Source organism: Eptatretus burgeri, chromosome 17 (assembly GCF_056783735.1).
Source record: "Eptatretus burgeri isolate ZD-2024b chromosome 17, Ebu_testis_v1, whole genome shotgun sequence".
Classification (NCBI taxonomy): Eukaryota; Metazoa; Chordata; class Myxini; order Myxiniformes; family Myxinidae; genus Eptatretus; species Eptatretus burgeri.
Window position 1 is genome coordinate 3,170,511 of NC_140977.1, and position 14,908 is coordinate 3,185,418.

Below are 14,908 nucleotides of genomic sequence, written 5' to 3' on the forward strand. Positions count from 1 at the left end.
ATGAGGCTGTTCGAGAAAAGGAATTATTTACTTCAGGGTCCGTACAGTCCTGACTGAATGAAATTCCAGGAGTTTTCCAGGACAAATTGTCATTTTCAAGGAAACATAATGCTTGCGTTACATCCTTGTGTTCAACAATTTACTGATTGAAGGAACGCACAAAATTCTACAATCAGTCTTTTCTATTAATTGTTTTCATGAGTGAACTGCAATACATGTCAGTAAAGTAACTGAAGCGTCAGTCAGATATCTTGAGTACTGGCGGACAGTCTCATCGCCTTTTTCTGGTGTTATCCACTTGGCGTCACAAAGGGCATTCACTGTTCTGCGCACGTAGCGGATGGCTACTTCCTTTTCGTTGAAATGTCTTGGGTCCAGACATGCTAAGTGTCTGGCAAGGGCATATTTGATTGGTGCCTTTTCAATCAGCTTTGACACCAATTCCACAAGAAGCCATCTGCATTCATTGCGAAACTTGAAAACTGCTCTCTCGGATGCTTTCTTGGAGCGAACAGCTTCTTTCAGAGCTTTGTCGGCAGCCAGTCCAATGTCAATCTTGGACAGATCGGCGTAGTTGTCATCTTTTCTTACATCAAACGACGCCAGCTTTACAGGTGTGAGAGGTTCTGTGACTGAGTGCTTTACAAATCTCTGAAGTAAGCTTCGTATCAACTCGTGCAAATCAAGTGAAATAAAAGTCAACAAGGGCCGATCATCTTGATGAGTTGTCAGGAATGGTGAAATTTCCTGGGATACGGCAAAGAAGAATTTCAATCTTGCCAGCGTGAGGGGAGTTTGAACAGATTTTTTTCACAGTGGAAAAGGACTGGTTGTCGGAGTTAGGAACCGATTCTTTTCTCACTTCTCCAACATACTTGCAAACACTGTCCCTTATTTCTATCGCTCTTTGTGCGCAGGGTGAGTTATCTAACCATCTTGTTTTGCAGAATTTTAGCAGTAGCTTTGTGCCATCTGTGACACGAAGATAGTCCTCTCTACGCGCAGGTGAGTCATGAAACAGGGTGTATAGGGCCCTTAAAAGTGAAGATATTCCTCTCTCCGACTTCTCCACGCTGGTCTGAAATGCACCATGGAGGATGTGCAGTCCACATGAGCCTACATCCAACAAGGATTTCCCGTAATTTGTCTCCATTTGTGATTGCATGCTGCGATGGAACTTCCAATTCATGCTGATCTGTCAGGTTGCGTGGATTTAAACCCTCCAACACTGTGTTAAATTCCTCGAGCTTGTCATCAGCAGTACAATGGACGACAAACTTTGAGTCCAAGTATCGTGATTTTACTTCATCATTGTCCCAAATACGGATGTAAAAATCCATCTGCTTCTTCTGCTTTTTTTAATTCAAGGACTCATCAAAGAGTAGCGCATAACTGCTGTTAACTTTTTGTTTCAGAAGCGCTTTGAAGTGTGGTGCAAGACCAAATACGTTTAAGTTGGAAGCCTTCTTTTCTGCACATCGAAATTGTGATGCAATGCCACTATCTGGGAACATCCTGTGAAAGAGTGTTCCAATACCTTGACAGGACCTGGATGATTGGTGGGACTCTATAACATGTAAAGCCCAAAGAATCTCTGCCTTTTGCACCTCATCCTTTGTGACAAAGTCCTGTATTGTTGTTGGTCTCGGTATTGCAGTAGTTGCTGTGCTGGCTGGTGCCGGTCTTACATCAACCTCTATCTGCGGATCCACTGTAAAATAGTTCATATCACAAATTATTAAATACATCCATCAGCATTCATCAGTAATATAAAAAAAATATTCTCTAAATTCAAACTACAACTTTAAAATTGTTCCTAAATTGTTTTTTATTTTATTTTATTTCATTAAATATCAGTAGGATTTATTTTCTCAGTCGGTTTGAATCCAAAGCCATAAACTTCAGAACAATTTATATGATCAAAAAATTAATAATTTACCGTTTTACAATTTTCAATTAAGTATTTTATATAATTTTATTATAATCATACTTTCCTGTCATTCAATGTTTATCTTATTTATTGGTTTTGTACCATAAAATAAATTAAAATAAATTGAACGGTTTGAGTGTTCAAGAAATGAGGGTATTATTTCACTCATCATTCATAATCATTCAAGGGGAGACAACCCGTTATACTGTTATTTTAGCTGTGCTCAGTCGATCTCCCTTGGTTACAAAAAGTCAAATTTATAAACTGGAATTTTTCGTGATGTGTTCATTGAAATCTAATTACGGCAGATGCGTTTTACGCTTAATAGTTTATTTCATAAACAAATATCCATGACGATACCTGCTGGTACCGATGTGCTGGCCGATCCAAAAAAATTCTGTAATTCGCGAACGGGAATCGGCCGCCATCTGCTGCATCAAGCGTACGCGTTTGGTTCCCTTGGCATGACTTTTGAGCGCTTTCGCCCATGTTCGAAATATCTACAACTTTTTTGCACACATGACATCCTGCTTTGTGGATGGACACCCTTTCCAGCCAATCCAGAGAGTCGGGATGGCTGAGCCGCGCGGTGTTGAAATAACAAACTTTGGACATTTTGCTTCTCCGTTCTGCAGCCGAAAAGTTTCTCCGCGCAGAGACGTTCATGCATTTACTCAATATTGAAGTCAATATGCTACTGACAGGGAGATTATGGCAGTGTCATCGATCAACAGCGAATGAATTGTTAGTGCATATATTTCCAATGCTTTTCATTGGTTGATATTTTACTACACTTGACAACTGCATACAGAATGAATGAACATAACCCTAATCCAGGTCAATCAATCCTTTGGCGGCAAAATGACCGGTCGGATTATTTTTCTTACAAAAATAAAAAATAAAAAAAATAGAAAAAGGATAAAATATGTAAGCGACAGTGCACACAAAAAGGTATATTTTCCAGGAGTTTCCAAGAGTTTCAAGGAGCCTTTTTCTTTTTTCCAGGACTTTCAAGTACTGGAAAATGGAATCTCATTTTCCAGGAAATTCAAGGAGTTTCAAGGAGTGTGCGAACCGTGTATGTCAACCACAATTATGGATTCCATGACCTTGCTGATGATTAGAACAGTAAGCTATTTTGGGCTCCAGTAAATGGGATCCGTTTTTGCACCTTTTTAACGTAATGCCGTAAGAGAAGATGACCTATGGTCGATGACAGGGTGAAAAGGGCAGAGAGGAGGGGCAAGAGCAGCAGAGCAGGTTTTTAGGACACGCGAGCTGATGCCGTGCTGTCCAGTTGTAGAGTCGGAGTCGAGGGTTGCCAGAAACTTTTTCATCTCTTCAGGTGCAAAAGACAGAATTCAGGAACAATTGGGTATGACTGGGAAGGATGGGTACATAGAGGGAGGAGTTCGGGACATGAAATTTTGAAGCAAACACATAAATGAGGCATTCGGTATTCTCACGAGTGGAGTTGGCTGCGGTGCCACTTGAAGTGAGGGAAGGGATGGAAGGGGAGCGTACACCAGAGACCGACTTGACAAGGCACCACCAGGTTTTGGAGGAGGGAGACAAGTTTGAAAGCTCATTCTTGAGGTTGTACAGATGTTGTTTTCTGGCTCTCCTGAGAGTGGGGACACACTTGTTGCGAGCTTTGTGGAATGAGCCTAGGTTTCCTTCAGTCGGATTTGCCTTCCAGGAGTAGAATGCAAGTTGGTTTAAAGCAACAGCCTCACCACGGGATTCAGAGAACGAAGAATGGGAGGACGGGCAAGATAACTGAAGATGAGATGGGATTAATCTGTGCACAAGAGTCAGCAGTTTTCTGTGGAAGAATTCCCAGGCCGAATTAATAACAGCAGCAGTGGATATCGGAGACCAATCCTGAAGTATTAAAAAAGTAAAATAAAATAAAATAAAAAAAACATACGAATATGAATAGCGCAAATGTAGTTGCTGGTCACACTTCGTGACACACAAATGTGTGGGTCTGACAGTACAATATGACGTTGCCCTACGTCCATGTCGTACAAGTGATGCACGTGGTCCACTAAGAGCTTTAGATCACTGAAAAGAGAATACAGTACTTGTTTTTGGACAGACACACAGACTTTCACAAAACAGAGCAGATGATGCAAACTAAAGTAAAATGTTTCTTTATTAACACATTTAGTCAATAGAACAAAACACAAAGTGAAGATGAAGACAGAAAGAGTGGGTCCCATCTCAGCACTAAATGTCAGGCATCACGTTACAAACCTCAACATCCAGGTGCCGTGCAAAAGGTCCGTCATGGTCGGAGGAAAGTGGAGCGTGCTCGGATGAATCGTCGTCACACCCATTTCCAAGGAACCAGACCAGCGTCCGACTACCCGTTCCACGACAATCTCACAGACTTCACCAGGCCGCAGGGTGCTGAGCACAAGGTAAGCCTCATCGACACCTGATCCGTCCCGGTGCTTACGAGCCAACAATCACACGGCACTTTGCTCTCAATCATTAGCTTTCTCAGTGATACCCCCCCCACACTCCCGCACCCTCCATCTCTAAATCTTATTACCGGCTGGTGACAACGATGGCATTGTTGAATTCCGCACGCGCGTGCCGACGGAATGCCGTTTGTCCCCCTCGTGAGATAACTGCGTTACTGCCGTGGAGTCGATGGAAGCACAGCGGTTGGACAGGCGGTGAGACTGACCGGGGCAGTGGCGAAGACGAGTCATTAGTCTTGTGTTCTTTAAAACTCTTGAGTGGTGGTGGGAGCAGCTCTGGGAATCACAACCAAAATAAATAAATAAATAAAGAAAGAAAGAAAAGAGTAAACACGGTAAGAGACTCAAAGTTATCGTCATAATTCTAATCATGTCAAATGGCTGCGCCGACAGGTAAGGATGTGTATAAATTAATTAATTGACCTCCAACAAGAACGTCTCACCATCGCATGTGATCAACGTAACCTGTACAGCCTGCCCATACAAGTCGACAACTCCCCAGACGTTCGTTGGGACATTCAGTGTGGCTGCACCCAAGTCTTCACCGTTCACAATCAGGTGCAGAGAGCCGTCGTCGAAGAGCGTCACACCGACCCGGTCTCCAGTCTGGGGTGCAAAAGGAGGTAAAACTTCAGCCTCCCTCCGATCGTCTTTCACGTCCCGATTGGAGAAGATCAACAGGTGCCACTGACCTGCAGCCTGTCCAAATTATGGCCAAAGTCGTTGTTTATCGCAAAGCCGTCTCGCATCATTCCGTTCCCCGTCACCATCCACGTACCTGCACAAACAAACGACAGCGCGAGCACGCGCACAGAAGCCGAATCAGAAGAACGAGTGCAGGCCATAGTAATCAGGCATCACAAACATCAATCAGTTGTTCAAAGTTAACTTCGAAGATTCACCGAGTTAACATGATGATGTACCCTGGTCAAATGGTGATGCACACATCACCAAAAGTAGTGGGACAGAAAGGAAATGTGCAGGGATAGTCATTCACTGCCTTTTATGAAATTTTGAAAAGGGCGCCACTCGCACGTCGCCTCAAATGTTGGCAGTTATGATATCAGGTGTGACATTGCACCGATCCTCCTTCAATGCGAATAATGCAGGTCGGTGCCGGATCGTGCTGTCGATTCTGGTCCTCGGGCGGCATTCTAAGACAGTCCTGGGGCGACAGAGTGGTGCGATTGGGCTCAAGTCTGTTCTGGCAATGAAGATTTTCAACGTCGTCATCCCAGAACCGATTCCTCACAGACACAGCAGTATGGCGAGGTACATGGTCGTGCTAGTATACGCAAGGGACCCTCACCGTAGTGTCGCATCAAAGCCCGTGGTGTGGCGCCCTCCAAAATGTCACCTTAAGAGAACCTTGCAAAACACGTGCTGCTTTGCATTGTGGGGAAAAATTCATAAAAGTGCACACATGCGCGTTGGGAGGGTTCATTTCAAGTTTGAGGTGTGCTGTCCCAATACTTTTGATTATATAGTACACACCTTAAGCTTAAATATTGCTTATCGGCTCCTATAAAGTGCAAAGCCATAAAAGTAACCCTGAGGATGAAACGTTTTAACTTGAATTACAACTCGCTTGGAGGAAAGCATAAAGAGGACCTGATTGGGGGGGGATATGGGTGGTCGGAAAGGTCACCCGCCTGCATCCCCCATACCTGACTGCAGGTTGGTCATTGTGGACGGTAACTGCAGAAGTGTGGGGTCATGGGTCGTGACTCCAATTTCAATCGATCCTGCCCATTTTGACACCATGTCATCCAGTCTGACTTCAAACCTCTCTCCAAGACCCAGTTGCCGGGACGTCAAAGCAACCCCATGGTTGAAATCTTCAAGCGCACTGGAACAAACAAACAAACTGGTTGTGGTCCACAATGGAGATTTTGAAGAACACAAGGAGAGGAGACATCATGAAAAAGGGAAACAAAACAGGTCAAGGTGCGATGGATCGGGAAAGCGAACGGCATAACGAACAGGGAGACGTCACAAGATTTAAAGCACACTTGAGTCTCAGAGCTGTCCGGCCCTCATTCACAATGACCGAACTCTGTCCACAGTTATCGTGGAACCGAAGGGGTTCTTGGGTGGATTGCGTAGTCGGAAGGACGATAACAGCACCGTCTCCGGGGTCAGTGTTGAAATCCTCCTCCCGATGGACGGGACAGCGATCGGAGGCCTCTGCAGTCCTGTCTTCACAGACGAGAGTAACTTTGGCCGTTCTGCCATAGAGGTCGATAACGCCATAAACCACAGGAGGCATGTCACGAGCTGCCACACCTAGGACGACAAGACCAGCACAACTTACCAATTTCAAATGTCCAGTTCTGGTAAATTTACAACGAAGAAGAGCAACACAAGGGGGAGAATATCATCAAAAGGGGACACGGAACATTTCCCAATCAAAACAATGATGATCTACGACTCCAAGGCGACCACGTGCTGCTCTACATTGTGATGGCATGACCGAGCTGGTTGACAGTAAATCACACGTGAAAAAGTACTCGTAATAGACTATAAATGTACAAACCTTGATCCACTTTGTTAATGAAGAAGTGAAGGTCTCCATTTTCTCGAACCATCAGTCCAACCACATCACCAAGCTTCAAAAAGAAAAGCAAACGCGGGAACATTGGTGAGACGAGAATGCAACTTCCGAAGAACAATATCATGAAAAAAAAAAAAAACATCAAGATTTAAACAAATAGGTGAAACTGCAACGGCCGATAAAGACTCATTAATCGAGAAACCCACTTTAATCATCATTCAAAAAGGGCGGGCGGTCCAAGATGGACACCCGACAATTACAGGCCGAAGGTAACGAATGGCTCTTGCGATGGCAAGGGACGGACAGGCAGCGGTTGCCTCCTTCGGAGCAGATACAAAATTTGTCCAAAATCAACGCCCTTCGTTAGTTCCGCTCAACTCTCAAACAACTTTCAAGGTAGATTTGGAATCACGATGAATCGTATCATTTGGCAGCACTACTGCCCCGTCACACCACCTTTCCGTGGCGGGCGCTGCAGAGGTCAAAGATGACAATTATTGGCATTACACGTCGAGAAGTCGACGTACAGGTAGGTCCATCTGCTCTTACCGATGATCGTTTGGTGGCCTCCGGTCTTCTACAGTCTCCTTTCAAGTTCCGTGCAACTCACCAGGCCAACTTGGCTCAACACGTCTATCCACCAACAACCGAGTTCGACCGAAAGTCCTGACCTACACAAAAACTCATCTGTGTTCCTTCATCCCTCTAGTCTCCAAGTATCTATGCATTCCTTCCACCGCTTTGAGGTTATAGGTCACCGCCATTTCTCAATCCTTCACTTGATCTCCATTATCTTCAAGATAACTTTACACTGCAAACACCCGTTGGCCCTCTCAGGTGATGATTGCACGTACACCAATGTCGTCTTCTTCCACTCTGCCTTCTGATGGCAGTTAAAACGCTGCCATCTTGTTAATCATTTAATTTCTTGCTCCTCATGCCACAAAAATGAGATGAGCTCGAAATGCTATCAATAAGAGACTTCCTGTAAGTGACGGGAATGTACGGTAAAGTCAACAACCGACAAAGAGCAACACGTTTGTCTCAAGTGCTATTAAAGCGTTCGTTGATGAGATTCAGGTTTTGAAGGATTTGACAGACGAAGACCGGCGTGTGCATTTACGTTTGAAATGCACCAACGTTTGTGTTTGAACCGGTGACGTGTCGCCATGGTGAGATAAACCTTGACGGGGTTGGGGAAAGAGGGAAGAAGGGGTGGGTTGGAAAAGCCAGAGCCATAGGACACCAGAGTTTGGCGAATTCTGTTTCAGTGAAAACAATCGTGATTGGAGGATACGTGATCACATGACCGCAAGGCGCCAAGTCGTAATCATCTTCGCCGAGCGAAACGTGAAATCTGTGTCGACTAAATATATTACACCTCGTCACATCACTAGAATTTTTCATTCTGAAGTCAGACTTGGGGTGTACAAGATGCCTTGCTATTCACCACGGGGCTGTCCCAATTGCTCAGGCAGCAGGAAGATGATTCACCATCTCACTTGTGATCCAGAAAGGAGGAAAAAAAAAAAGATGTGAAATAAAAGTTTGTCGTGCGGAATGGAGAGCCAAAAACAACTCGTTTCTATGTGCAGATCTCAAGCCTACCACCTGAACCATTAAGCCAACACCAGGCATACAAGTACGTTTCACGATGTAATAATGTGGGTGGAGGTGTATCTGTCGGCTTCGCGACGTCGAAGAGTGCCGTTCTCGTTATATTTGTATTTCAACAAAGCAATCCAGACATCATTTCGATCTGTCGTTTCTATCTTCAATCTCATTCCATGCAGGATCATTTTGATACGAGACAGCTTGAATCTGGGTGCGACGATGATCTGCGAAAGCTAAAACAAAATGCTGCACCAACGCAGTTCGCCTTTACACCGAGCACCACTCCGCAGCCTCTCAAACCTCCAAGGAAGAGAGGCAGGCTTGAAGACGCCTTGGGAGGCAGGCTCGTCAAATTTGCATGTGACCAGCATGTGTAAGTTCTCTTCCAGTACATTTTACCTTCGGATCCCTGAGTGCGACATTTTTTGTTTATACATGTCACAAAAATAAATAACCTAATGCGCTGCGTAACTAGCTAACAGACTCATTCAGACGACTTAACTAAATTGCCGGCGCTACGACAAACTACAGGTGGGTTGCAAACTTATTTACAATTTTTACACTAACCATGGCCCAGGACCTGGCATCTGTGGGAAAGAAGGCATGGCAAAGTTAGTCAACAGTTTTGTGTGGGTGAGTGCTCCGCAGCTGAAGGTCAGTCGTCCTCTGGGCCTGCTCAAAAGGTCCCCCTTGAGTATTTCAATGAACCTTCTTCTTTTCATTATTTCATACCCCCAGCTGCTGGAGGCAACTCACCCTAACACGGAATGCCATGTGCCGTCCCACAGGCCACTTGAAGAAGTAGCCAGGCTGCCCAATGCAGTCTCTGGCTCCTCTGTGCAAGAAGAGGTGGCCAGGCTGCTCACTGCAGTCTCTGGCTCATGGAAATGAATGGATGGAAGCAAAACACAAGAAAAGATGGACGCAAGAACACAGGAATGATGCACGGGCTGCACCAATGCAGTCCCCGTGATGTGGCTGCCTGCAGGGCAGTCCTTGCAAACACTGGATGATCCTGGCGCACATGGTTGAGGATGACACAGGGGCAATGCAAATAATGGCTAGCAGGCATGGGGTTATGGCAGAGGCAGGCGAACAAGGCATGCACAACAGCCGGCAGGGGAAGCTGGCCAGCCTCTGGTCTCGTTCCGTGTGGGTCTGGAGGGAGTGCGGTGGTGCCGGCCGCTCTGAAAGTGGGCTCGGACCTACCCTACTGTCTCCCCCCAACATATCGCCTTTGCCTGTCTCTGTCCATACCCACTCCCTTAATTTGCAACACAAACCAAATTCCCCCCCCCCTTTTTTTCTTCTTCTTATAATTTAGTCTCCCTAACTCCCTTCCTGTCTTTGTCCGGCTAACCTATCCTGTCAACCTCGCCTACTCCCAACCCCTAAGTTCCTGTTCTGGAGGGGAATAGGGAAGAGACTAGAGTCCTGGCTCGAGGCCCAATGAAGCCTCAGAATGGCCTCCCACATAATGCAGCCATCTTACCCAGGTGGGTCCAGTGGCCTACGGAGAGCAAAGGGATGGATGGTGCGAAGGGGGACATCGTTTCCTAACTACCCGAGCATTTATTAAACTTTAAACTACCACGGGGCTTTTCAAAACACCTGTCACTTTAAACTATCTGTTCGAGAAACCATGATTCCCGTCGCCCGTGTTGGTGTCCCATTATAAATTTGGGCCGAGCCCTCAAATTTTCACTCGTGCCCTTGCACAATCTCATGGCTGGGCAGCGTGGCTCAACTGGCAGGGACTTCCCCTCTGCCGAACTCTAACCATGGCACCCCCGGGCCCTGAGGCTGTCTTTGAGCCTATCTGCTCCCTATTAACGCGGGGGGTTGCCCTTCCTGGCATTGCCCTCCTCCGATGCCCACGTGGCATTTTGGCGCTTCGGGTCCCGTTTCCAACGGGTCGCCCGTGGCCACTACACTATCCCGGTCCCTTGGACCCTTGGCCTACTCTGGCCAACTAGTCTGGTGCCCGGTGTGCCCTCTACTCGATACTCACCTTTCAACAGCCATGCTCCCAGCCGGTCCATGGACTCTTGCACACCTCCAAATGGGTTTCGGGCCTTCTCCCAACACCAACAACCAAACGACCTCCTTTTGGTAAATTTAACTAACATTAAACTGACCCCGGGGTCCCTTGGGTGAGATTCACTCCTCCCCCCACTCATTCATTCGCACCATGCATACCACATTCACTCGACTCACTCACTCACTCAAGCCCGCTGACCCATACTCATTCATCACACATTTCAATTTTTCCTTTAACCTCACTCATACACTCCAACACTGCCATTCCCCTAACGATCTCGTGTTCCCTCGTCAACCCTTAAACGAATGCACGTTCCATTTAATCTACGTAGCTAAGCTACGTCCCCACTACACATTCCATGTCTGTCCGTGTCGCCCAAAATCCATTTTCCATTTCTAAATCTATCCTAAAATCCCTCTAACTAACCCATTCCATGGGCTCCATGAGGAACAACCCATGTCCCCATTAAGCCAGTCTAACTAATGCTAACCCATCCCACTAACTAGTGCTTCCTTTGCCCAAACACTGGGCTGCGTCCTGGAACTGAGGCTTTTTTTTTCTTTTCTTTCCCTGCACCACCATGGTGGCGGTTTACGGCATGCCTGTTCGTCCCTATGGGCGATGCCAACGTCCCCTCCGATGGCCGATCCGTGCAGCCATGACGTCATCCTGCACATCACAACAAGCGCGCGCTCTCGCGGGATTCCCCATGCGGGACTACGTGCGCTATTTCCCCGGCATTCGTGCCACGAGGTCCGGGCCGATGACATCACCCGCACACCGAGCCTGCGCGGTTTCCCGTGCAGGTTAGCATGCGCGCATCGTCCCGGAAGCTCGCTCCGTGCGTTCCGCGAACAGAACACACGGCATGCAGCACACGGAGCCCCACACACGCGCCCACGTGGGAACCCGTGTGTTCCGAATTCAATCAACCCTCGCCTACCTTTTCTCCGTCCACGCAGCCGACTTGTATCCAACGTGGAGCGTTCTTGCGCTGGATCACAACCAGGCAGACACGCCCGTGCAGGCCGTGCGCGAAGTGTGCCACGGACCTCGTACGTGCCGTTGCGCGAACCCGGCGCGGTTGCCAAATTAACTTTACACGGCGCATAAGGCTCGCCACAGCCGTCTCCCATCTGAATCCGTCCGCGTTTCCATTCCTCGCATGCACTCACGCACGCCATGACACTCGCACTATACGCACGTTTCAACACACCCTCACCACTCATACTCTTTACCACACACACCGGGACAATCACGCTGGGGATTCACGCTACCACAAGCAATCCCGGGGCTTCCATACCCCCCCCAAGCTGCGTGTGTCCCCATTAACAGCACTTATCCGCTCCACCTCGTTCGGCTCGACCGGACCCACCTCGTCGCGATCTGCTATGAGAGAGCGCATTTCCTTGCTCTGTTCCTGGAAGAGGCTATCCTGCTGCTCGCACTGGGTCACAATACATTCCTCAAGCTCAACCCCATTGTCCCTCACTATCCCTACCTGTGTGTGCTCGTCTCGTTTCATTTAATTTGTGCCCCTCTCTTGATTTCTCCGTCTCCGTCACCTCATTTATTATTTCCGTTTCTTCCTGGCTCTTAGTCTCTGTTAATTTCTCCGTCCCTTCCTTTGGTTCTTCCGTCGTCCCCTCGTGTCTCACCCTACACATCTCGGTCTCCCCATTAGTTATCGTGGCGTTTCTCGTCCCGACCTCACCCAGCTCCATCGCGGGCCAGACACATTGCACACTCCGTGTCAGTTCGGTGTACCTGCCATGTGGTGCCGCCATGATGCCTTTTATGCCTGTCCTCATGGCCTTTTGCCCTGCCTGGAGGTTCAATCCCATACTCTGCATCACACCCCGCTGTATTTGCATATCATCCCTCAATGCCTGCACATTCATATCCATATCGCCTCTTCGCGTTTGCATATGGCCCCTCATTGCCTCCATATTCGCATCCATATCCTGCATCAATCGTCCCATCATCCGATCCGTGGGCGAAATGGCATGTGGGGGGCGCTCGTCCACCACCCCCACCTCGCCCATTGCAACCTCTGGGTTTGGTTGTGGCGAAAGTTCCTGCATGGGGGTGGTATCCTGGATCATGGATTCGTCTACACTATTACCACTACCCACCTGCCTCAGCTCGTCTTGGTTCAGCATGTCACGTGTTGGGAACAAAATTTAATACCACTCGCAATTTGGGAAAAACGGGGGGGGGGGTTCGCTCCCTACTCCCCTGGTCTGAATCCGTGAATTTCGTGGAGACGCTGGGGTTCAAATTCCGCTCCTGAACACCAATGTTGTGGATTTGAACCTGCAAATTTACGGAGGTGGATGGGTTCGCACCCCACTCCTGACTGCCAATGTTGCGGAGCCGGGCGTCGGCTGTGAGCACGACCGCTAGATGGAGCAGTAGAGTCGGCTCGACTGATCGCCCGGAATTTAGATCGTACCTTTTCAGAAAACTCCGAAAAAGTACGAGTCCCTTATCGGACCATGAAGCATCAATATTTCTGCCACGTGGTACAGGGTTATTTGCCAATTTTCAAAATACCGAGATTTCCACGTGGTGATTTACCGAGTCTCCACACCCTCGATGGCACCCGTACGGAACGAGCCGCTTAGCGTACTCGAACCGCGTGCGACCCGAGCAGTTTATCGCCGAGATCCATCGATCCAAATGTCCCGTTCCAGCGGCAACAGCCTGGCTAATTTTCCAAGACACAGAACGCTAAGCCAATGGAGGAAAGGACACAAACGAGTGGATACATTTCACAAACGGGGATGTTTATTTAACAATAGGCAGAGAGGGGAACACAATAGAGCAGAGTTATCCGAATAGAGAAGGCACGTATATACAGCACGGCAGTTATACAATTTCCTACTTAACTGACTGGCGCAACAAGCACACACACACGCACACACCCAAAACAATTGGACCAAAAGCGGTCTTTATTGAGGCCTGTCTCGGACCTGTCCACCTCGTGTGGTCTTCGCGATCTTGGGGGGACAGGACTCTAACCCGCAACCATGACCGTCTGCAGGGCCCTCGTCGACGACCACTCACTGGCCCTGGATGCCAGGTTCGAAACTGCCTGGACTGAAACGTCCTCTCCCACCAGGGATGTCTCACACACGGTCCTTTGAACTCGCCAATGCTGCTGCCACGAGCACACCGTCTCTCCCTCATCCAGACCACCCCTCCTTTTTGTGCTCAGGCACGAGAGACCTCCTTTTTTTGCCACTCGCCTCCTCATTGGACGGTCCGTTCTCGGATGACTTGTTGCGGCCTCCTGATTGGCCGGGGCCGAACTCTCTATCTGGCTAAGGCGGAGCCAGCCTGAGGTTCTGAACTTCCTGGTTGGACAAGAGGCTCGCCCCTGCCATTCTGGGCGGAGTCTCGATCTGAGGTGAAGGAAATCTCCGCCCCCCCCCCCATACGTGATCGAACACGCGTAGACAATGGCGTCGAGCAGAGCGAGGGGAAGATGACGCTGGCATTGATGGTGGTGTAAAAATAAAAGAAAACCTAACTATCAAAATAACTCCACAGCGCAGGAACATTTAATTACCCATTAGACTAGGGATGGGATCCTAACTGGCAACACGTACTTACCAATATAACTGACCTATAGGACCTGTATGTTGAGTGCAGTAAACTTCCAAATCCGTAACAATATAGCACGATATTTCAAAGATGTATTGGGCCAGACATGTCCTCGTGGCTCAGGCATTACGTGGTGGAGGTACGCGCTCCACCAAGTGCCCTTCTCGTTGTTGTTTTTCTTTTCTGTTTTGCTTGCTTCCTTCATTGCAAATGTTTGAATCATGCGTTGTACTTAGTAATTCACAATAATTCATCATCAAAATCATAATTTCAGTTCCAGCATAAAAACTTATTCTCATGTGGTTTATTTATTTATTTATTTTAACATGGGATGGCTTTTACTTCCTGAGGATCATGAGGGGTTAAAGGGTCTTAAAAGGTCTTGAGGGGTGAGGGTGTCTAAAATGTCTTGAGGGTCTAAAAATTAAAGCTCAAATACGTCAAGGGTTTTAAGGATCTGAATGGTCTGAAGGTCTGTGAGGTCAAAGGGGTTCAATGGGTATGTTCTCGATATAGGGTTCAAGGGGTCTGAAGGTTGAAAGGGTCTAAATTAGAAGGTCTGTAATGGTCTAAATGTCTTAAAAGGTACATTGCAATCGTACGTAATTAATGCTACACTGCATGCTACACTGCATGTGAACAGTTAGGTAACAACAAATGGCAACGAT

General features: G+C 47.6%; 1 protein-coding gene across 7 annotated transcripts in view; it reads right to left on the minus strand.

The window, feature by feature from the left end:
• The window catches only part of NEURL4 (neuralized E3 ubiquitin protein ligase 4), a 67,872-nt gene that overhangs the window by 29,484 nt on the left and 23,480 nt on the right, over positions 1–14,908 (minus strand). For all 7 annotated transcript variants that reach the window (XR_015052975.1, XM_085862678.1, XM_085862680.1 and 4 more), the window contains 7 exons: positions 6,959–7,031; positions 6,435–6,708; positions 6,090–6,271; positions 5,115–5,200; positions 4,866–5,028; positions 4,491–4,698; positions 4,190–4,345 (listed from right to left, as the gene is read on the minus strand). Coding sequence is in view for 6 of the 7 variants with exons in the window: in XM_085862678.1 (XP_085718804.1) it covers positions 4,190–4,345; positions 4,491–4,698; positions 4,866–5,028; positions 5,115–5,200; positions 6,090–6,271; positions 6,435–6,708; positions 6,959–7,031 (1,142 nt within the window). In the remaining variant the exon portion in view is untranslated. The remainder of the gene's footprint in view (positions 1–4,189; positions 4,346–4,490; positions 4,699–4,865; positions 5,029–5,114; positions 5,201–6,089; positions 6,272–6,434; positions 6,709–6,958; positions 7,032–14,908) is intronic.